We start from the raw sequence: 22354 nt of genomic DNA, 5'->3' as shown, positions 1-22354 counted from the left end.
TGTTCACTGTGAAAAACTGGATGGACACTGGACAATTCCTTTAGTAATAATGTCCAAATGTTAGTGCTGGTCAAAAACAAGGAAGCGTCTTATCAGGAGATAAGGAGATAAAAGCTGCAGGTACAAAAAAACAAAGTAAAAGTAACCAGAGTTGATGATTAACCAGCCGCAGGTTATGTGAAAGTCACAATCTAGCACTGGAATGAGTCAATGCAAAGCAAGGCAAAGAATTATAACAGGTCAAAGGTCAGGAAATGGTCCGTTCACAGTAAAAACTGGGCGTCCTCACACAGCACATGCTCCATGCAGGCAGCAGCTAACGCTCAGCAGCAGAATGGGACACGGGAGGTTTCATCATCCTGTCGTCATAACATGAAGCCATATCATGTCACCTTAAAATATAGAAAAACTTTAAAAAAGAAAATTATGTTTGTAGAATAATTTAAGCTTAATGTTCAGAATTATTCTAGACTATATTTATTCATGACGTTCATATAAAAATAAAAACAACCATGAATAAATAAATCCACCTTTATGTCAAATGTTGTGTTTCCGTCACACATTTCATTCATTCTCTTTAGGCTCTGTAATAGATGGAGGCATTTACTGTGTCCTTTGCTCGCCACGCCCTTGTTTTACTGGTTTCGGCTCAACCAGTTTAGCCTCCCTCTCTGTTTACTCTATATAAACTGCACCTGTGACCTGCGCGATTACTTTGCCTCTGCGCCGACACGAGTCACCATCGCTCTCTGCAGCATCTTCCGACCGAGCCGTCTCCATGTCCGCCGACGAGGACAGCTGCTACCTGTGCAAGGAGTACCTCAGGGATCCTGTGTCCATCCCATGTGGCCACATCTTCTGCGCCATCTGCCTGAAGACTTACTGGGACCATGCTGACCACACAGGTCTGTACCTCTGCCCCGAGTGCAGGGTCACCTACAACAAGAGGCCCACGCCGAGACGCGTCGGAAGCTCCCGCCAGTCCACCCTCCAACGCAACTCTGAGTCCTTCCCACCGCCCCCTCCGTCGCCTGATTACAACTACGCGGGACCCCAGGATGTAGGCTGCGACATCTGCGTCGGGAAGAAGCAGAAAGCCATCAAGAGCTGCCTGATGTGCCTGGCGTCTTATTGTGAGAAGCATCTCAAGCCTCACTACGAGTCAGCCACTTTCAAACGGCACAAGCTGGTGGATGAAATCGGCCACCTGGACAGGCAGATCTGCCCCCAGCATCAGAAGGGTCTGGAGCTGTTCTGCCGCACCGACCAGATGTGCATCTGTGTGCTGTGCACGGTGAAAGAACACAAAGGCCACGACATGGTGTCTGCGGAGCAGGAGAGGACCGACGAGCAGGTAGGCAACGCTTCACTGGCCGCGAGTGAAGGGAGAGAGCAGCTCAGACCTGTGAATCAATCACTAGTCAAGTGCAGTTACATAACAGCAGGCAACGCATGAAAGACCGGTTCACAGTAGCTGAAACAAGCCCATAAATTAAACACGCCCAGAGAAGCAGCACTGAGTTGTAAAAGGGAGCACTAGAATATTAGGGACATTTTTTGTTAGATTATTCAAGATCGATGAATTTCTGTCTTCAGTTCCAACAATGTCTTTTGTCCTTTGTTCTGCCCGTAGCAACGGTTGGGAGCCACACAGGCCGAGATCCAGGAGAAAATCCACGACCGGCTCAAGCAGATGGAGGAGCTGAAGCAGGCCGTGGACTCACTCAAGGTCCGTGTCTCAGACAAAACATGACTAACCAGTGCAGACTAAAGGCAAAGTTGAGTCAGCTCCTCATCAGCTCCTCATCTCCATGCACCTCTCTGTGTAGAACTCTGCCCACAGGGCGCTGCAAGAATGTGAAAAGATGTTCAGCGACATGATGCGCTCCATTGAGAGAATGCAGCAGGAGATGGCCAAGCTGATCTCCTCCAACAAGAGGGCGGCGCTCAACAACGCAGAAGGTCACATGGAGCGTCTGAGCAACGAGATCGCGGACCTGAAAAGGAGAGACAACGAGATCACGCAGCTGTCCCGCACCGAGGATCACATTCACTTCATCCAGGTGAGAGGCGCTTGGTCAGAGACGGGAGGACGTGGACGCGCTCAGTGAGTGAACCTGTGCTGCGCCTCCTCCTCAGAGCTACCACATGCTGATAGCCCAGACGGAGGCCGAGGAGCTGCCCACCGTCACCGTCAACCCCTACTTCTCCTTCGACCCCGTCACCAAGAGCGTCTCTGAGATGAAGCAGCACATGAACGAGTTCAGCAACGAGGAGCTGGTGAAGCTCGCCAAGACAGGTGGGCGTGGCCTCAAACGCCGGCTCCCTATTATGAAGCACAGAAAAAGATAACTAACATGGTGACCATTGGTTCATCTCCCGCAGTCAACAAGATGCCCTTCTGTGAACTGGAGGACTCCAAGAAGAGACGCTCGATTAATAAAGGTGCGTCAGACGAAACGAATGAGATTGAAATTTCATTTCAAATGGATCCACAGCTTCCTCCAGCGTGGCTGGAGCATCAAATTCATCAAAGGGTTAAATATTTCCCTCGATTAGGATGTGACTCACTTAAACACATGTGATATGGAGGAGAAGCTGCACGGTCTTCGGTTATTTCCATTAGGTTGACAGGATCTGAATGAGTGCAATGGAAATAGGAAATAGCTTCATTATCAGCCTTGTTCAAGTCACACAGATGCAGCTTTTCTAATCTGATGGAAAGCTATAATTGTAGACTATTACTAAACCAATAATGATGATGTTTGCCGCCACAGGTGAGGAAGCCGTCGTGTACAAGACTCTCCAGTCCACGTCTTCAGCCGCTCCGGTCCAGGAACCGCGCTACAGGGAGGATTTCCTGAAATGTGAGTCTCTAATCCGGTTTTCCTATTGTGACACAGTTCACTCTTGGTGCTCGCTTCAGTGCATAAGGCAAATTAGATGCTGATGAGGTTCCCTGTCAGACCCTGTGGCTGATCACAAAACATCGGATTCCAGTAACTGCTGCATATCCTGAACTGTTGACGCAGACTGGGGCTGAGTCCTTACATTAGTGCCGCTCTGATACCAATAGGGTTGTGGATCTCACTGTTGGAGATGCTCTCTGTTAGATGATCTTCTGTTTGTGATCAAACTCACAAGCAGTGACGACTCCTCTGGCGTTCCAGATAATAGGCCGGGCAGATCCGGCCGAGCCCCGCGGGTGTCCCACATACTGTGACCCACAGCAGGCAGGTGACGTCCAAATCCCGGTATCACTGATTTCTGTCAGCCAGAGGGTCTCACTCACGCTTCCAATGAAGTTAATAAACATCTAACTAACTAGATGTGTCTAACAAAGCAGAAATCCTGATTAGATTCTCTTAACCTCCGGTGGGGACGAGGTGAAGGGTGCTTCAGCTGCTGTGACTGTCCTTTGTTTTGCTGATTTGGGCTCAGATTGAGACTCTTCCTCCTGTGCGTTAAATGCATTTGTGTTCCTGACATCCTGACAGATGCCTGTCAGCTCACTCTGGACTCGAACACGGCCTACAGACAGCTCTACTTATCGCGAGGGAACCGCAAAGCTGCCCTCAAGAGAGACCCTCAGTCCTACAGCGACCACCCTTCCAGGTTCGACTCCCTGCCCCAGGTCCTGTGTAGGGAGCCCCTCTCCGGCGGCGCCTACTACTGGGAGGTGGACTGGAGCGGGGAGGGGGCCGCCATCGGCGTCACCTACAAAGGCATCAAGAGGAGCGGATACGGAGACAGCTGCCGCATCGGCTACAACCGCAAGTCCTGGAGCCTGTTCTGCTCCGACTCCAGCTACTCAGCTCGTCACAACAAGGACCAGCTGGAGGTGCGAGCTCCCTACTCGTCCCGCATCGGGGTCTTCCTGGACCACGCTGGGGGGACCCTCTCCTTCTACACCGTGGGCGACACCATGTCGCTCATCCACCGCTTTAAGGCCTCATTCAGCGAAGCTGTCTACCCAGGTTTCTGGGTCTGGTATGAGTCGGCCATCACTATCATGCAGCTGTGATTTAACACATCAATGTAAAACTGTGATTAAATTGAAGTATGACCTTACAGAACAATCTACAGAACAAATATTGCTCCTTTTGCTTCATGACAGGATTTTAATGATCCTACCAGATTTTATATGTTGATTTTTAGATCAATGTGTTACTCATCAGGGGAACTATATGTGATGACTGTGAATATACTGTGCAAATAAACATGACTATGAGCATTTACCATTTAAAATAATGAAGACTGTACTTGATTCAAGTATGACATGATCATTTATACACTGATGTGCTTTTTCAATAAATGATTTTTTCCACATTTTCTTTCCTCTTTATATTTTTTCTACTTATTCCCTGAAGTCAGCTCCCTCAGCCTGCACACCATGCACGGATCAAAAATAAAGATACATGAAAACACAGTCACTACAATGTGAAAGCTTCTAGCAAGAACTCTACAATGGATCAGTTTCCTGGTTGACGTGATCGCAAGCCAGATAATGCACCTGAGGAATATTTGCATCATAAGCGAAACAAACAGTCACATAATGAAAATGGACGAACATGAAACGATCAGACAGTGTGTTCGCGCTCAGTGACGGTGGAGCGCAGTGTTGGTTTTGTGGGAGTTTGCCTGCTTTGAGGATTGTTCAGGAGAAGGTGAGGCGGTGGAACAGAACTAGCGAGTTTACACAAGGTTGAGCTCCACAAGCAGCTGTGTGACACGTTTACTGCGAGCTGAATTAAGGTGTGACCCAGTCTGACTTTAAACATCTCTGTATCTAGTTAATTATTACCAACCTGGTTTCAGGCAGTTTTGCTATTGCGACATGAGAGCTTTTCCTCATGAACGTAGCTGTAAATGTTCCTGCCACTTGATTATCGCAGGAGATACTGAACTCAAAGTCAGGGCCGGTAATTGACGAAGCATGTGTTTTATTTAAACACACGCCAGTGATTAAACAGCAGGAAACATTAGTACCGGTGGCAATGACAAACAAAACATTCTTTGAATCATTACAGACCTTTTTAGAGTATCCTCTTGTGTTTGTGGGATCAAAACTGTTTAGACTAGGGACCCTACAATAATTTCCTGTCATATCGTGCCCATGACTCTTATTTATTTATTTTTTTATAAAACTGCAACTGCATAGAAAATATTTAGCCACTTGTAAGCTTTATGACCTCTGCTGGGGCAACATGTGCACTGCCTCCCATGCATCTACTCTGAAAACCTGTTGATGAACTGAATGATAGTATTTGTGCACTGATTTTAGTGCAGCAAAGAACTCCATTCAATAAACAAAAGTAAAGCCTCAAAGGAAAATAACACCAAGGTGTTTTATAAAACAAAGCCAGAAATAGGTCTTTTGAACTGCCATAAAATACACCCTTTTCAGATTTTGGTGGAATATAAATTGATGCAGGCTGACATAAGGAGAGCAGTAAAAGATGATAAGAAAGGGCTTTGGATGATATTTTGCAGCTAAGTGAAAAGAGACAAACACATTTACTACTGCTGTACTGTACTGTACTGTTGTTTGCCAACCGCCAGGAAACAGTAAAGGAAGAGGAAGACGAATCTATGACATCTGCATTATTAGATTCCACCACGTCTATAGAGGGCGCTCTACCATAAGCTTAACTTACACTTCGAAACGAGAACTCTTGTTTCTCTTCGGACACATTTTGCTTGCGCACCGAGTGAAAGACGCGCCGCATTCTCACATTTTCAGAAGTGTGGCAGCACAGGTGAGTGTCTGTTTCACACGATACCTGCAGTAAATGTTATAAAGCTTGGTTGTTTTGTCTTCGCATCACAATTGTCGAAATGTAAGTTGAAGTTGAAGCAGCCTTAGTTAGTAGCAGTATTACACGACCGCCGGCTTGTAACGGTGACTACAGAAACCCGGACGCTATGAATGAAGCTAGCTTGTTTGCTAACATAACATTAGCTAGCGTTACCATCTAGTTATGTGGTGAAAGTAGGATTACATATTTATAGCTTGTGTTTGTTCTGACACTCAGGTGGAATTTAGCAACACCTCAGTGTTTAAATGCGTAATTTATAAAGATAAAAACCACAACGATAAGTCACAGTAATTTGGCAAAGCTAACCGTAGATCCACTCTTTTGTTGTGGCTTGCAACTGTCACTATGACAACCAAGTGGACGGGACAGATTTTACCAACAGCAGTTTGATGTTTCAACTTATGTAATTAAATTGTATTAAGTAGATTTTATAATTAATGCATTATTGGCCAGTTCAAAATTAGTATATTAGTACAGTACCCAGAGGCCAATCAAAGAATAATTTTACCGCAGATATTTTAGAGATCACTGCTCATGCTTGTGTTAAATGAATAGTACCAATATAGGAGACAGAGAGTGAGAGTGGTATTCATTGATAACATTCCACTTTATATTTATATAATATTTATTCATATATAAAGTATAAATTTATATATTTTATCTTCTAATATAGATGGCAACTACAAAGGTTCCAGAGGTTCGGGACATAACACGGATCGAAAGGATTGGTAAGAGCACATATATTTGCAGCAGGGACACTCAGTTCAGTTGGTATCATCTGTATGATGTTGATTTCAGTAGTACATATTTAACACTTCTTTTCTCAGATGAGTCAATATTAGTGTTTAAATGTTTTGTTGTGTGTCCAGGTGCACACTCCCACATTCGTGGCCTTGGTTTGGATGATGCTTTGGAGCCAAGACAGGTATGGCCTTTTGTTACCGTTCGTAGCGGTGGGACCTAAGTTGCTCCTGTAAAATATAATGTGTGGATTTTGTCTTTAAGGACACTTGTTTCTATTCACTGGCAGGTGTCTCAGGGGATGGTTGGCCAGCTGGCCTCCCGTCGGGCAGCAGGGGTCATTCTAGAGATGATCAAAGATGGTCACATTGCTGGCAGAGCAGTGCTAATTGCTGGCCAACCTGGCACAGGAAAGACTGCCATTGCTATGGGTAGGAGCTGCATTGGAGGCTTTCCAGAACAGCATGTCATTGCATCAACCTTTCCTGGAAATGATATTGTTGCCTTGTATTAATATGTAATTGGTTTAAGGTATACTTGTTCCGTGTTCGTAATACAGGTATTGCCCAGTCTCTTGGCCCAGACACGCCCTTCACAGCGCTGGCTGGTAGTGAGATCTTCTCACTGGAGATGAGTAAAACTGAGGCACTCAGCCAAGCTTTCAGGAAAGCCATTGGAGTTAGGATCAAGTGAGTGTCCTTATAGTAGTTTGTATATTTTATTGTTTGCTGTGATTTTAATTGTATGTTTTTCAATAATATTTTACAGAGAAGAAACCGAGATAATTGAAGGAGAGGTGGTGGAAATCCAGATTGATAGACCAGCCACTGGAACGGTAGGCCTGCCAGTGCACCTGCTATAAAAAAAAATCCTTTAACTGTATAGATGTGTATTAATAACCTGCAGTGACACTTTTCCCCCCAGTTATTTGTAAAATGTCTTTGTTTACAGGGAGCAAAAGTGGGAAAGCTGACTCTGAAGACTACAGAGATGGAGACAATATATGATCTGGGCAACAAGATGATAGACAGCCTTAGTAAAGAGAAGGTTCAAGCTGGGTAATTTATGAATTTTTACACGTCATGATCTATTCTTTGTAGTCATTTTGCTGCTTCCTTGTCACACCAACCAGACGTAATATAAATGCCATTTCTCTTTTTCTGTTAGGGATGTTATTACTATTGACAAAGCAACAGGAAAAATCACCAAGCTGGGTCGTTCCTTTACCAGAGCCAGAGACTACGATGCCATGGGAGCTCAGGTAAACTGTCACATCACTTAAACAATCAGCGAATTTACAACACAACCAAACAGAATACAGTAGAAGCCTTAGTAATTGTTTACAGAACGCCCACAATTCTGCAGAAACTGCAAATACTCCGCAATGTATTTTTTTTGTAAAAATATGCAAAAGTGTGGTCAAATGCATGCAATATATTTTTGCATGCATTTGACCCCTAGAATATTAAAAACAATTATTTCGTAACCATTTTATTAACACCATGAAAATCATTTAGATCTGTGGATACAACATAGAGCAACCAGGAAACCTGCGATGCATCTCTATTAAATGCAGCCCAGCGTTTCCACATCAAAACAGTTTGCTATAGAACAGTGTAGCTATTTGGAGTTTTACTATTTCACTGTTCAGTCAATTATGTTTTAAAGTCATATTACAAGAGCAACCATGAATTATGGGAAAACTTTTAAAGATTTAGAGAACTAGGTGCTTTCAACTTTCACTAAGCAATTGTTTGGATGTGAATGGGTTAGTCCACCAGTGGGACAGGTCCTGTAATTTTAATAAATTTTCATAGAAATTTTGTTCTTGTTGTGTTTACAGACACAGTTTGTGCAGTGCCCAGAGGGAGAACTGCAGAAGAGGAAAGAGGTGGTCCACACAGTGTCTCTTCATGAGATTGACGTCATCAACAGCCGTACTCAAGGCTTTCTGGCGCTCTTTTCTGGAGACACTGGAGAGATCAAGTCTGAAGTGCGTGAGCAGATTAATGCTAAAGTGTGTGAATGGCGGGAGGAGGGCAAGGCAGAGATAATTCCAGGGGTAGGTGGAACGTCTGTCTCTGTGTTTGTATTTACCTGATGCTTGTGTGATTGTACTCAAATGAGTTTCTGCATGTTCGGTCTCCAGGTGTTATTTATTGATGAAGTCCATATGCTGGACATGGAGTGCTTTTCCTTTCTGAACCGCGCCCTGGAGAGTGACCTGTCCCCAGTTCTTATCATGGCCACTAACCGAGGCATCACCCGGTACTTTTTACACCTACCTTTTACTCTCCTCTGCCCGTTTGAGTTTTCCCGTATAGGAATAAATCAATATGGACTTGCATTGCATTTTTCTTAACCATGTTGTTCTGTGTCTGTTAAGTATCCGTGGTACAAACTACCAGAGTCCTCATGGAATCCCTATAGATCTATTGGACCGCCTGTTGATTATCGCCACCTCCCCCTACACTGAAAAAGAGACGAGGCAGATCCTCAAGATTCGGTGAGAATATGTTCTAATCATCTGCCTGCGATGCTTGTTTCTGTTTTCCCCACCTCAGAAATTACAGATATGTTTCTGTACTAGGTGTGAGGAGGAAGACGTGGAGCTTAGTGAAGAGGCTCACACTGTTCTCACGCGCATCGGTATGGAGACATCCCTGCGCTACGCGATCCAGCTGATCAGCACTGCAGGACTGGTGTGTCGCAAACGCAAGGTGAGCTTCTATTGAACAAGCAGGTGCCGTTTCTGCAGCTGTATTCTGAAATATTACCATGCTATGAACGTATCGTGATCACCTCCATTCTTTGTCTTTGCGTTTTTTTAGGGGACAGAAGTTCAGGTGGATGACATTAAACGAGTTTATTCTCTGTTCCTGGATGAGGCTCGTTCATCACAGTACATGAAAGAGTATCAGGATTCCTTCCTCTTCAATGAAACACGTAAGTTTGCTCTTCATCCTCTGATTCTCTGGAGTCTGAGGCTAAATTCCTCTGTTCTGGATTGTTCATCTGATCACACAGAAATGCCATTTAATTGAGGTTTTTTAGATGTTAGCCATAGCTGCCATCAGTCGATTGTAGTAGCAGAAAAGAGTGTTACACATGTTTAAAGGAACGTAAATGACTTTTGTATACAAAACTACAGTATGTTGTGAAAAACTAACCTGTTGGTATTTTATTTCAGAAACAGCTTCAATGGACACGTCGTAATGAAGATATCTGCTCTGTTTTCTTACTGTGAAGTGTTTGTTGTTGATTGTCCCCTGGGAAAAAAAATTGAACAAAGCATTTAAAATGCAAAATACAAATGAAATTATCTACATTGTTATTCCTGTACAATCTTAATATACACAAATTTGGCTTAATTCTGAATTTACGACAGTTCCCTTTTTTCTGTTTCTATTTTCTTTGTTGACTTAACTTTACATTGTTTATTTTTATGACAATTAATAAACAGGCTTTTATAAGCATATTGTTTTCTTGGTTTTATCCTAAACAACTGATTTTAGAACATTATACCATAAGTTTTATTATTATTTTTATTATGTAGTTAGTGATGTGATACACATGGAACTATTGTCATGGGCTTGTCACGGACAGATGTTCATGGCCTCCTGGTCCTGAGGCACAGGCATTGCTCTAGTCTAGATTAGCAGCCATGACTCATACTAGTCACTGGCTGCTAATGTAATAGTGGGCTGTGCGGTGTCTGGTCAGGCTTGGACTTGTTCATATGTGTTGTGTGTTTGCCTTGTGCTGTTTTTTGCTGTTTCTATCATTATTATTGGTTTTTATTGTCATAGTTGCATCTTTGCCACAGTTTGTCTCCCCCTTCCTCTCTCTCTCTCTCTGCTCACCCATTTTCCTTCTATCCCAGCCTGAGGCTGGTATAATTGTAAACATATTTGGCTATATTAAAAATAACCACAGACCACCCATCAAAAGAAGGATGCTGCATTCTACTTACACAAGGGCAAAAACATTTGTGTCACAGCAATATCACACTCATTGTGGCTTACATTTTTTGTTATGTACTATGGTTTAAACCTAAAGTAATGGAACAAATTTAACAAACTGTGAAGAAAACTTCCCTAAAGGTGGGACAAATGATCAATATAGCTAATACGTGTTACCACAAGGTGGCGCCCACAGCTTTAACTTAGATACTTCAGTTAAAAACCTGGACAAACTGAGCTGCTTCCATGCTTCTCTGCATGCGGCTCCAGCAGCATAGCTGACTTTAAAATTCTATATATTTTATATATATTATTGCCGAAATGTATGTTCATGTGACATTTATACACAGGAGTGGTGTATAACACCACAGTTACACATTCATCAAATCAGTGCCTCCTGATTGGCTTCAAACAGATACAAGTCCGAGTTTAACCATCCCATAAAAACAACAGCCTGCTCCCAGACACTTGTATTACCCACAGACCGAGAACGCGTTATTCATTCATAACCAGTTAAAGTAGATGAATCGGTTTTATAGAGTATGAGGTGAGCTGACGGGGGGGAGAACAGTTCATATTAAGCGCTGTGTGGATTACCCGGTTGGCTTCATGCCACAAACCCCCATCGGTCCCACGAGGGAGGCTGCAGTTGGCTTCTGCCTTCTGCATCAGATGTACGAGCACTCACTGTTTGGAATGAAGCTGACGTAAAAGTCATGAGGTTATTTTTATTGTTGTGGTTCTAAAGCCATGTCACGCTGATTGTGACTTAGCTGATTTAGACATCTGTCTGTCTAAAATTTGTTTAAACACATTTGACATAAAGGCCTTTATTGTCAGTGTCCGTGACCCTAAAGCAGATCCCTCAGTGAGCAGGTTTTCTTAGATGCCCTCACACTCTTTATCAACACAGGCTGCAAGGCGCCCAGCACGCTAACACACCAAGGCGTTTTGCCTGCTGCACAGATCAGGCTGCTTTTTGTCTCCACTACTATGATGGAGGCCGTCTGAAACCATCCCCAGCCCAGAAGGTGGTGTGTGTGTGTGTCTGACTTTTTACCAGTCTTGTCCTTTTCACCTGCATCCCTGTGGCAGGCAGGAAAGCTTTCCACACTATTGCCTGTGTCAGAGGTCACTTGACCTTTTCTCAGTTTAACAAGGGTTTCTGCATGAATCTCGTTAACTAAATGTAACCTCATTAAAATCAATTCCATCAGTCCTATAGTTAATTTTCCTAGTCAATTGTATTGATCTGATATAGATATATAGTCGTTATTTCCTGTTAACACATGAGAATAAAAAAAAATGTGTGGAGCCCATTCATGAAGGTCCTCACTGTGGCTCTGAATGAGGCTGGGAACTGCTTTTATTTGTCTTCACTACCTGACTCCTCACCTGACTAGGGCTCTTAGGCAGAAGGTAACTTCTTGAACCTGAGCCAATCATAATTTGAAATGAGGTCGGCTCCAGACCCAAAAAAATAAATGACATTCATTCCGTCTAAAGTGTTTTCCTATATTTCCTGCTCATCAATCATTAGAGTTTAGGTCCATTTCCTGAGGTTTCCAGGAAAAAATAAATCTTCATCTTTAGTCATTTGCCGTCACATGTAAAGAGGCAGAACATGCAATTCCTGTGGCAAAAACAGAGCAGAGGTCATCTGAAGTGCATCGTGCTGCACTTTCACATGAGGCACATATTAGTGGGGTATATTTGGTGGGGTTACTAATCTAAATGAGAGTGACAGTGCAGTTTGTTTCTCAGAGTATGCTGCCCCTCGTAGGTCATCTGCCATCATGAATAATCCATCACCCTCATTCATTATTTCATTTCTTATTGCTCCTTCAATGACAGCCACTCATTTGTGGTTAACAGCTCCCTGCCTTTGTTCCTGTGCTTGTGTCAGAGCGTGAGGACAATGTTGGATTTAATAATGGTGACTCTATTTGTCAGGAGGAACGAGGTTAAGCCAAGAATAAATGGATTCATGTTTTAATACTTGATCCTGGTTAAAACAACCAACCTCCAGCGTTTGGAAAGGATACCGTCTGCTCTCAGAACAAGACAAGTTTGTTAGTGAGCGTGTTTGTAGTGTTGTTGCTGCACGCAGTTGTTTAGATTCTAAGTAAAATCTAAATTTAGAATTTGTTATTGTATTGCTTGTTCCAGCGATTTTGAGTTGTTTACTAAAACATATTTTTGGTCAAATGTTCTTGTCTGTGAGGTGGTCACAGCTTCACTGACTAAGTACTTTACAAATGGGAAATTGTATTTTTAAGTCTTGAAACAACTGCATGTATTATGTATTAGAGCATAACTGTGCCAGCCCAGTTAAATAGCACTTCATTACTGGGATTGGCAATAAATGGCATGTGTAATGAATAAGGAACTTTTAATTACACAAAATCTGCTGGTTTTATGTGATGGTCTCATGCTGACTCTTAAAACACCTGATCTGTTGCAGACGAGCTGTTGTCTGGCTTTGTCGTACAAGTCATTCACAAAGCTACTTCCCTTTACACGCATGGGCATAAATAGCCTTTGGACATTTTTTTTGTGAATCGGCTCACGCTGCAGTGGAACCCGAGGTTCTAAATCTGGAAACGTGTGAGCCAAAAACAGCAACTAACGCCAAACAGCATCAGTCAAGCATGAAGTCATGTTTAATTCAGAAAACTTTGATATTCATAATTCACACTCTCTGCACCCACGACGCCGAACCCACTGTGGCGCATAACAAGCGCAGTTGGCATAACACAATTCCACTGTCGATTCACATCACATTAGTCGGCGTGTAGATCAAATTAATCTCTTATCGCATCAGGGACCTCAGTAGCACAGTCTGGAATGAAGCTGCTCCTTCAAGGACTGATGTGATCATTAGGACTAGCTGGAGGCTAATGACGTCCGAGGCTAAGCTGGAGGATTGACCGTTACCCACGCTCACGTCCTCCTGAATTGTTTGTGCTATTTCCTTCACTCACACCACTTGGCTCTCCACAAAGCACATCTTTTATTTATTCCACAAGCAGATGGAAAAGAGGAGTCCTCCTGAACATGCGTCTGCTTCCTAAGTGGAGAAAATGTCTTTATTGTGTGACACTCAGGACAGTAAACGTATTAATGTATGTCATTGTTCATGTTGAATTGACTTTTCTACCAGTTTAGACAACACCATTGCTTATGATTAAGCACAATGTGAGGTGTACCTCAGGAACGGATTCTAGGGCCACTTCAGATGTAAAATTCAGCAATATCAGTTTTCTTTATTTTCTGTATTTCTCTATATACGTCACAATTTAACTCTTTTGTGCTTCAGTTTCCTATTAGTTAGTTAAAATTATTAAATAAACTGACCCGATACGTCATAAACCCACTGCAATAACTTGTACAAATAAAAGCTGTGGAAGCACTCATGCAAAAGAATTATATCCCGAAGTTTTTACATTATTTGGGACCTATTAGTGTTGACAAGCATGGAAACGTTAAGAAGTTAGTGTTGAATCGTTTTAATGGAATTCTTCCATTCACATTTTCCTGATCTTCCACATATCAGATGTGCTATATTTGTACCGCTGTCTGTGTAGCTGAAGCTGCTTTATTGTGTTTTCTTGTAATGACAGTGGTTGGACACTTGAACAAGTCTCCTCCTTGACTGAGCCTCTAATGAAGCACAGGGCTATTTTTTGCCGTTTCCCCTCAATTGCACTAAGAGCCTGGGGAGTTGTTTGTTGGTTTCCGTTCTCGATTACTCCTTGTAATCCCTCGTCTTCGTTCCTCTTCTCAGGCCAGTGGACCACTGTCACTTTGCATCTTTCGTTGGGCTGAAGTCTCCGCTCGTTTCATCAGAGTTTTATCATGTTCACAGATGTAAAAATAACAGACAGCTCACCTGATGCAAGCAGAGATTTTCCCACTTTCCTCCGCACTGATTTTAACGCTGTCTTTGCGGCGTGAAAAGTCAGTGAATGCCACGCAGAGAGAGATTCACTGTGGAGGCGTGATCCTGCACATACTTCTCTTTCATATGTTCTTTTCCTGTTCTGGCTTTGTCTAATCCGATGTGTTATGACCTCTCATCCCTTTCTTGACCTTTGTGCTGCTTTTATGAATCTGCAGTAATGATCAGATCAGCCAGAGTCTATGGACGACTCCGCCTGCATCCAAACCTTTTGAGACTGCGTCTACTTTTGTCTTGTTCCAGCCTCAGAGGGCAACATATAAATCAAACAGATTACATTTCATGCTGAATGTGAGAATTCACTGGAGGACAGCTTGCTTCATGACAGAGTGTTGGTTTAAAGTCACACAGTAATAAACTAGGGCTGTGGTTGTCACCGCAGCGCGGACGCATTGTGTCTGACTTTGTGTTTAGAAGGTGCCTTGAAACAAATGATGCCAACAACAACAACAACAACAACAGCTGGGTGGATAATTACAGGGTACGTACACTCCACGAATAAACATAGAGGATGACTGGAAATATAACATTTGATTAAACACACAACTGGTGATATTTTTATTTCTCATTCATACTAAATCATGAGGCTGTAATTTGTAGCGTCAATTAAAGTTTAACAGCCAAACGTGTTTGACTGCTAAACGGTGAAATGCTTCTTTATTTCTTCTGAGCAAATGAGTAAACACCAAAGCAAGAATCTTCAATCATTTTTAATACATGGTAAAACAAACCATTCATCCCAACAGTGCTACCTTTAGCCTCAGAACAAGCAGACCTGTTGAAGCCTCGCGTCATTTTTCCTTCCAAACACACTCTGTGTGTCGTACAAAGTTTGTCTTCTGTGGGCTGAAGTGGAAATTCCAGCGCTGCCTAGAATGGCTCCCCTCTTCCTGTCGACGCCCCGGCGTTTCCTGCCCGCTGCGTGGCTGCAGTAGGTGTGTTGACTCTTTAGATTGAAGTGTCTGATTTTGGGGTGCAGGTCAGTGGGACTGTGGGAACGGGCGGTGGTTTCTGCGGGTCATCCGTCGACCAAACACTACTTCTGCTCTGACCTTCCTGTGGCTCGTGTGTGATCTTCTCTCTGCCTAATTAAAGACCTCCCAGCCAGCAGCCCCTGTCTCCTGTAGTCTCGTCTGCTGGTGCAGCCCTGTCATAGACGTGTCCATTAGTGCTATTATTTGCAGTTGCATAGGAAGCTAATTTGTAGGAGAGGTTCGATTATTTGCCGTATGAGGTAACTGCTCCTTCTAATGAACGTCAACACAAAGAGGACCTTTAACTCAGGACTTCCTCTCTTCCTGTCAGGGTAAACATGGTGTTTGCTTCTTTTCAATGCGTCCACTGTACAAATGTCTCGTCTGTGATGTGTCCATGTGTCTGTAAATCATTCTGAAATTACTTTACAAACTGAGCCCCACAGAGCTCTGCCTCACTGCACCTGAACAGAGAGCTCTTCTTTGGTGGACGGTGGCCTCCGCTCTGTGTGATACAAGTCAAACCTTTGTCTGGCAGGTTCTTCTCTGGACGAGGACGGGAGGAAGTAAGACCAGAACCAGGTAAGCAGATAAAGGGAGATGAACTCATCAACCATTACTGCAGCTCAGACCATTCTTTTCACTCTACTACATGTATTTGACTTTACAAACAATGATGTATTTATATTGATTAATAAATTATAATGGACCCGATGTTTTGTTGCTGACCCCACCAGGTCATAAGGTCTTCATATTATTTAATTTAATAGACTTTAAGCTGCAGTAAAACACACCTGACATTTGTTTAATGGAGAAAATCCCTTTAAACGATTTGAAACAACTGGACTCATATTTTATGAGCTACGGCCGATCTTATTGCTTCTCTGCGTTCATTCTAATGAGTCTACTAAAAAGAGGAAACAGACACAACTCGACACGAGGTGATTAAATAGGTTTATTTCATTTACAGACGTGTACATTTTCTACCAACCCACTGAGGGAGCATCACAGTTCAGTTCTAGAATAATACCCTTTGATTTCTCTGACACTCTTGTATTGACTTACTCTAAAAATAAAAACACCTATTTTTCCTGCTGAACATCAGAAATAGGCTTCTTTATACACAATTCTTGTATAACAAGAGATACTTTCAATACATCACTTCAGTGATTAACATAGAACTACTCAGTGTGGACGTGTACGCCTAAAGGACTGCTGCTAATCAATTAAATTTGGCAAAAGTGAAAATCAATTCATTACCCGTCTGACCGGAACCAACATTCTTTCTGATGATTCACATCAGCACTTCTTGTGAGCACGAGGTGACACACCTCCAAGCCAGAGGCCGTGAAGTTGATGCTAGGCAATGGGTCAAACAAATCCCTGAACGTCGTGTGCAAAATGGTTAAAAACAAAGACATATACAAGAGCTACAAAGATGAATACAAAGTATTGCACCCATACATGAGAGATTATGCAAATATGAAATATTTCCAATCCATGATCACAGTAACAAATGAACTTTAGTGATGCAAAAAGGTAATGTGTTGTTCCATAATACAAAAGAATGAATAGAATCACATGAGTAGCATACGCAACATTAGCTTCCCTTTATAGATTATTCTTCATCGTAGTTACAAATAAATACATTAAATTCAAGCCATCATTTACAATATATTAAAGTTGCTGCGTGATATAGCTATGTATATATATATATATATATCTATATATCTGTTGTAGTTAATAGAAAAACCCATTTGGTAACAATTAAAAAAAACACAAAGAAAATAGATACAATGGACGTAAGAAGCTTAGTTCGTTAAGATGGAGGTGTGTAAACACATCAGGTTGGACACGATCCCTTTCAGGGAGCTCCACGCGGTGGGAGGGAAGCTAAAGCTAAGGATCTGGCATCAAGGACACAGCCCACGCAGCACCCCCTACACACACACACACACACACACACACACACACACACACACACACACACACACACACACACACACACACACACACACACACACACACACACGCAGCCAGTGAGTCATGCTCACACACCAATGCTACAAGAACCAGCTCGATGTCTCCCTTTATTCCTCCGCCAAGGTCAGTCCTACTGTTTCGTTGGAGGTTTGGAAAGTGCTTTTTACCCTCCTTTTCATGCAATATTGTCTTTTAAAAACTCCATTAGTGGCTTCAAGGTTTCAGTGATATTGTCTCCACCAGGTAATAAACAAGAAATCCATCGTTCTGATGAAGCTTCAGTACTTACTGTACAAACAGCTGTCTCAGATCGTTTCCTTCCTTTTAGCAGATTGCATTCAATTTGCATAATTACTCGACATTACTGAAATCGATGCATAGAATGAAGGAACCCAAATCTGTTCCATTGGTTCTATTTCCAAACAGGGGATTCTTTCCTTATCTGTCATCAGTGATAAGTATAAGATTCTGTTTCTGTCTGGGATTGTGATGACAGCGACTCCAGCTCTGCTCAAAGCGCCTTTCTTTAACGCTGGAACGGGATACCTACAATTTCAAACGGGGGGTAAAGGTCCTCTGTCACAATACCTGTTATTGTAGCCAGACTGGGGTCCATCATTAGTAGTAACTCCATCTACGCGTGGCTGTTGTGTCCAGAAATCCAAAACCAGCCATCAGCAAAGCACCCCGCTAAAGGGAGACCTGGCTCAGGAACCAGGTCGGCTCGCACCAAATGTTTCCTGTATTGCTTATTGCAACGTAGCATTTACTTCATCTTGAAAAACGTAATATATAATCCAGTGTCTACTTTAAGTCACCCCGATTGCTTCCTCATCCTTCAGAAACAATGATAGACCCCCAACAAATAACATCATACAGAAAAAGGACAAACAATGTGCGGAACGTCCCTGTCCCGCCCTCCGGCACCTTCCACACGAGCTTAAGTGCTAAAAGCTAAAAGTAAAAACACGCACAGTAACTGTTGGTGGGAAAGCTCCAATTGTTAAGGCTGATTCATTGACCTCTTAGACGGTGAGACTTTGCGGCTCTGGGGGGGGGTTTCCATGCACAGCAGCGCTTTGATGCTGCATTCACCAGGTGAACGCTGTGTTTAGTTTTTCAGGCCGTCGTCGTTAATACTGCAGCGGAGACGCGCAGGGTCGTGGGATCAGTTGCGTCGATTTACGCAACGCCGACAATTATACGTCGGCCGCGGCGGTCGCGTCGCATTGCGGCTACTGCGTGTTTACAGGAGCGGCTGCAGATGAAGCTGATGGACGACGTCATCGGTCAGTGCAATGTCTGAAGGAATGTAATGGTGCTATGGCACTTGGTGCAGATTGACAGCTGATGTGACAGGCAGATGGACGGGCAGACGGACGGACGGACGGACGGACGGACGGACAGACAGACAGACAGACAGACAGACAGACAGACAGACAGACAGACAGACGACAGACAGACAGACAGACAGACAGACAGACAGACAGACAGACAGACAGACAGACAGACAGACAGACAGACAGGCTGGGCCGCTTTATGGTCAGCATTCAGTAGTACGACAGCAGGAGTGGAGGGAATTCACGGGGTCCGCCGCTGGCGGCCTCCTCAATGGCCTGTGACTCAGAGGCAGTTCCCGAAGGGGCAAGACGCGCCCTTGTTCCAGTTCTGAGCAGCCTCCACACGCGTGTCGAGTCCAAGAGCAGCAAGCGCGAAGCGACGGAGGTTGAGCGTGGCGGCGGTGGCGACGGGGAGGGCACGGGCGGGCTTCGGAGAAATCCATTTGTCCCGTCGAGCTGAGCGGCTCCTTCATTCGCCGCTCGCCGTCACCTGAGAGAAAGAGAAAGTGAAGGAAAGAGAGGACACGGGGCCGTTAGAGTGCGGCCTCACCACAGGACATTCTCATGTAATTAACGTGGAGGTTGAAAGCTCCGGGGCCATCTGTCAGGACCTTCCGGATAACGCCTGCACGCTAGGACCAGCCTGTGACCTAAATATGTCCCAGCTCACAGCAGCCCTGGATCTGCGCTATACTGAGCTATAGGTCACGCTCACTGTGCATCATGCCAGTGTTATGATGCCTCGCCTCTGATTGGCTTAGGAGGTCCGGGCGCATCGGGCGGCTCGCTGTGGACACCGTGGTCCCAGTAATGGACTCCTCCAGAGTGTTTTGCATACACAGTCACATACACTAGAGCTGCACGTACATCACTTTCCTTCTTTGTGCACACACTAAGAAAGAAAGTGTGTGCCTGCAGCTGTATCAACACTCCAACAGTCTACGGGATAGCGGTTACTGAATAAATGAATGCCAGGCTCCTCTGTCAGATCTCACGCCGATCTCCTGACGGCCCCCAGCTCGAGGGGGGGGGGGGGGGGGGGGGGGGGGGGGGTCAGGAATCAGGTCAGCAGAGGCCGGTTCCGCCTGCAGAGGAAGTTAATTGGATCGCGCTGTATCTGATCGCCATCTGGGATCGCATCGGCGAAGATTAATAGCGTGTGATGTATAACAGTTTGGCCGATTACAGCTTCTCTTCATCTTCTTTATTCAGCCGCCGTGCGACTCTTCCCCTCTGCGTTCCACTATCCATGGTCTTTCCACTCGCTCCGCTGCGTCCTGCGCCCTTGGGAGCATCGATCATCGGAGGGGGGAATGAACTGTGAACTCCATTGATCCGTGAGGATGACCCAAGGGGGCAAACACTGCCGCCACTTGATCGGATTATCCATACAAACAAATTTGTTAAAGACCAATCAGCTGAGATCTAATTTGTTCACACTCGTACTCAACTCTGACCTAATGAAGCTGTGTTGACTCTTCTCTCCAATTAACCAATGTGACAACACAGAAACAAGTGACAGGTCTGATTTGCCATTAGCCGTGCATGCTAATGCTACCTGCAGCTGGTGCAGTACAAGTACAGTATCTGGATCCATCCCTTCCAGACTGCAAAGATCATTTATTGCCATACGTTTATGACCTGCAGTGTTTTAGGCTGCGTTTTCTATCCACACCGTAGTTTGAAAAATGTCCAGGAGCACAAATAAATCCAGACAAAGTCAGATTGAAACGGCTGAAATCTGTGAAACCTCGACCTTTTGCTCGAACGTGATAACCTTTACAAGCAAGTCGCAGCCGTTCCCGTGTCCCCCTCTTCGCTCAGCCAGACTTTAGTCCTGTTTTTCTTCGCAGGCATCCACGCTAGCCGCCCATTGTCCTGCAGCAGCGCGGGGCCGTCTGGTGTGCTGCCAGTTATTGTGTTTTTTTCCCTTGCTTAATAATTACAGTTTTGCAACATGTGCATGAGTCTGATAAAGGCAGGAAAGGAGGAAGTCAGCCCAAGATTTGATAAGATGCCAGAGAGCCGGTCAAATAACCACCAGCACAGCCCCTCGGGGCTTCCTGGAACGGGATCACGGACTAATCACTCGTGGATCATCGTGTGTTTTGGCCTGGATCATAAGGAGGGTGCTCTGACCTTGTATTAGTTACTAACCATACACACCGTCCCCACATGTACGAATGAGTGAAGTGTAAAAGCGTTTTTAGTGGGAAAAGGCCGTTTACCTGGTCATACCCTGACTGAGGAGGACGTCTGTGCCAGCTGGTTCAACCTGCGGAGAGACCGACAGATTCACATCAGATTTGCTCTCGTCAAACCATTTTCAAGTTCGCCTCCTGGCTGCCTTGACCCACCACCGCACGACACAGGCCCGTTCCCACACATCACCCAGCGTAAACGTGGCCTGGATGGGAGCGCGGGGAGGTAACGCGCACACAACCTGAGCTATTAATGGGAACCCTGCAGCCCAAAAAAAAGAGGCTAGGAATAATAAAGCAGTCTTAAAGGCTGGGAATAGACAGGAGCGCTCCAGTGAGTAACTCATTCAGCTCCGCGCCTTTTATAAATAGAGCCGAGTATCTGAGGATAGACTTGGAGAGGGGGGGGGGAAACGCTGCAAAGCGCTCGGTGAAGAATTTTTAAATCGGGGGCTTTGTAGCATGAATGAGATCTAAAAATAGCTCAGACATAGAACAGCTCGAGCTGCACAAGTGGTGGCTGTTGTCATCGTTCTCGCTCCCTGAGGTGCTTTATGTTTGCGTCTTGTTACGTAAGAGCTGCTGCTTAAGTCAGACATTCAGTACTAATCTGTATTATTAACTCGTTTATGGGGGCTAATGAGAAGCTTCAAATATATCTACTGTATGTATTGTTTTTTAATAATGCTTACATACTATATAAATACTAGGCAGCCAAACCTGATGAAGCTGACACTCAAAAATATGATTCATGTCACTGGCTTATTACTGATTTATCAAGAACAAGTCACAAACCAATGAACAGTTAACAGATCTGATTTTATAGGAGGCCACCTCTCAGCAGATCACATGTCACTGACCTCCTGGTTCTACGTTTGTTCTGTTCCACGCGTGTCTCAGACTTTTAAAGCTTCACCCAAATCACAGCCTTCGTGGTTAGATACAGTCTGAGTGAAGTGAATGTAAAGTAATGTGGTCAAACAGCTGGAGCCACAACCACTATCTGTTACTGGCACAGTGGGAAGAGGGTGATTTTCCTTCTAGTCATTGTTTTGCATTTCCCCCAATTACTCCAGAAAAGTCATGTTAACATTAAGCTAGGTGGAAAAAACATCCCTTACTATGAATGCTATGGTGGAGTCTGAGCGCTTCAAGTGTGGGAGCGAGCCGCGAGCAGCTCCACAAACAGCCATCAGACATCAAAATGCCATCCTGTCTAAAAATGTGCCTCATCAACGGGAAGGAAGTCATTTCTGAAAGCGCTGGCACCGGGGGACGAAGTTAGCGTGATAAAAAAGTTCGAAAAAAAAACGAGAAGTCACTTCTCACCCCTACAGTGACTGTGTTTGTTTTGTCCTTTTAAGGCCACGGCT

General features: G+C 44.2%; 3 protein-coding genes across 5 annotated transcripts in view; 2 read left to right on the top strand and 1 right to left on the bottom strand.

The window, feature by feature from the left end:
• The first annotated feature begins 719 nt into the window (after positions 1-719).
• On the top strand, positions 720-4329 carry ftr83 (finTRIM family, member 83). Its single transcript, XM_029174221.1, has 7 exons — positions 720-1354; positions 1634-1729; positions 1830-2063; positions 2140-2299; positions 2386-2445; positions 2778-2867; positions 3498-4329. Exons 1-7 carry the CDS (start codon positions 779-781, stop codon positions 4022-4024), a joined length of 1743 nt encoding a protein of 580 aa, XP_029030054.1. The 5' UTR covers positions 720-778; the 3' UTR covers positions 4025-4329.
• A 1215-nt stretch (positions 4330-5544) lies between these two features.
• ruvbl2 (RuvB-like AAA ATPase 2) lies at positions 5545-10036 on the top strand. 2 transcript variants are annotated; one of them, XM_029174222.3, is made up of 14 exons: positions 5545-5759; positions 6493-6547; positions 6689-6744; positions 6850-6991; positions 7120-7249; positions 7329-7395; positions 7512-7618; positions 7728-7821; positions 8404-8622; positions 8710-8828; positions 8947-9066; positions 9151-9280; positions 9392-9506; positions 9751-10036. In XM_029174222.3, exons 2-14 carry the CDS (start codon positions 6493-6495, stop codon positions 9774-9776), a joined length of 1380 nt encoding a protein of 459 aa, XP_029030055.1. In that variant the 5' UTR covers positions 5545-5759; the 3' UTR covers positions 9777-10036. The 2 variants fall into 2 exon arrangements, with proteins under 2 accessions (XP_029030055.1, XP_029030056.1); XM_029174223.3 differs by lacking the exon at positions 5545-5759 and adding an exon at positions 5762-5840.
• Positions 10037-16394: 6358 nt separating this feature from the next.
• spns2 (SPNS lysolipid transporter 2, sphingosine-1-phosphate) overlaps positions 16395-22354 on the bottom strand; it is a 40673-nt gene continuing 34713 nt past the window's right edge. For both annotated transcript variants that reach the window (XM_029173249.3, XM_055514630.1), the window contains 2 exons: positions 21009-21055; positions 16395-19270 (listed from right to left, as the gene is read on the bottom strand). In XM_029173249.3, the coding sequence (XP_029029082.1) occupies positions 21013-21055 (43 nt within the window). In that variant the 3' untranslated portion in view covers positions 16395-19270; positions 21009-21012. The remainder of the gene's footprint in view (positions 19271-21008; positions 21056-22354) is intronic.

This window comes from Betta splendens, chromosome 14, assembly GCF_900634795.4.
Source record: "Betta splendens chromosome 14, fBetSpl5.4, whole genome shotgun sequence".
NCBI lineage: Eukaryota > Metazoa > Chordata > Actinopteri > Anabantiformes > Osphronemidae > Betta > Betta splendens.
The sequence above is the reverse complement of the archived record's forward strand: the minus strand, read 5'-3'. Positions and strand labels throughout refer to the sequence as shown.

What these genes read in the sequence shown, in the direction of transcription:
- ruvbl2 (XM_029174222.3), top strand. Translation starts at nt 6,493, where the DNA reads ATGGCAACTACAAAGGTTCCAGAGGTTCGGGACATAACACGGATCGAA. An exon ending in AACACGGATCGAAAGGATTG is followed by an intron (nt 6,548 to 6,688) that starts GTAAGAGCACAT and finishes TTGTGTGTCCAG; the next exon opens with GTGCACACTCCCACATTCGT. An exon ending in ACGATGCCATGGGAGCTCAG is followed by an intron (nt 7,822 to 8,403) that starts GTAAACTGTCAC and finishes TTGTGTTTACAG; the next exon opens with ACACAGTTTGTGCAGTGCCC.
- ftr83 (XM_029174221.1), top strand. Translation starts at nt 779, where the DNA reads ATGTCCGCCGACGAGGACAGCTGCTACCTGTGCAAGGAGTACCTCAGG. An exon ending in GGTGAAGCTCGCCAAGACAG is followed by an intron (nt 2,300 to 2,385) that starts GTGGGCGTGGCC and finishes CATCTCCCGCAG; the next exon opens with TCAACAAGATGCCCTTCTGT. An exon ending in CAGGGAGGATTTCCTGAAAT is followed by an intron (nt 2,868 to 3,497) that starts GTGAGTCTCTAA and finishes ACATCCTGACAG; the next exon opens with ATGCCTGTCAGCTCACTCTG.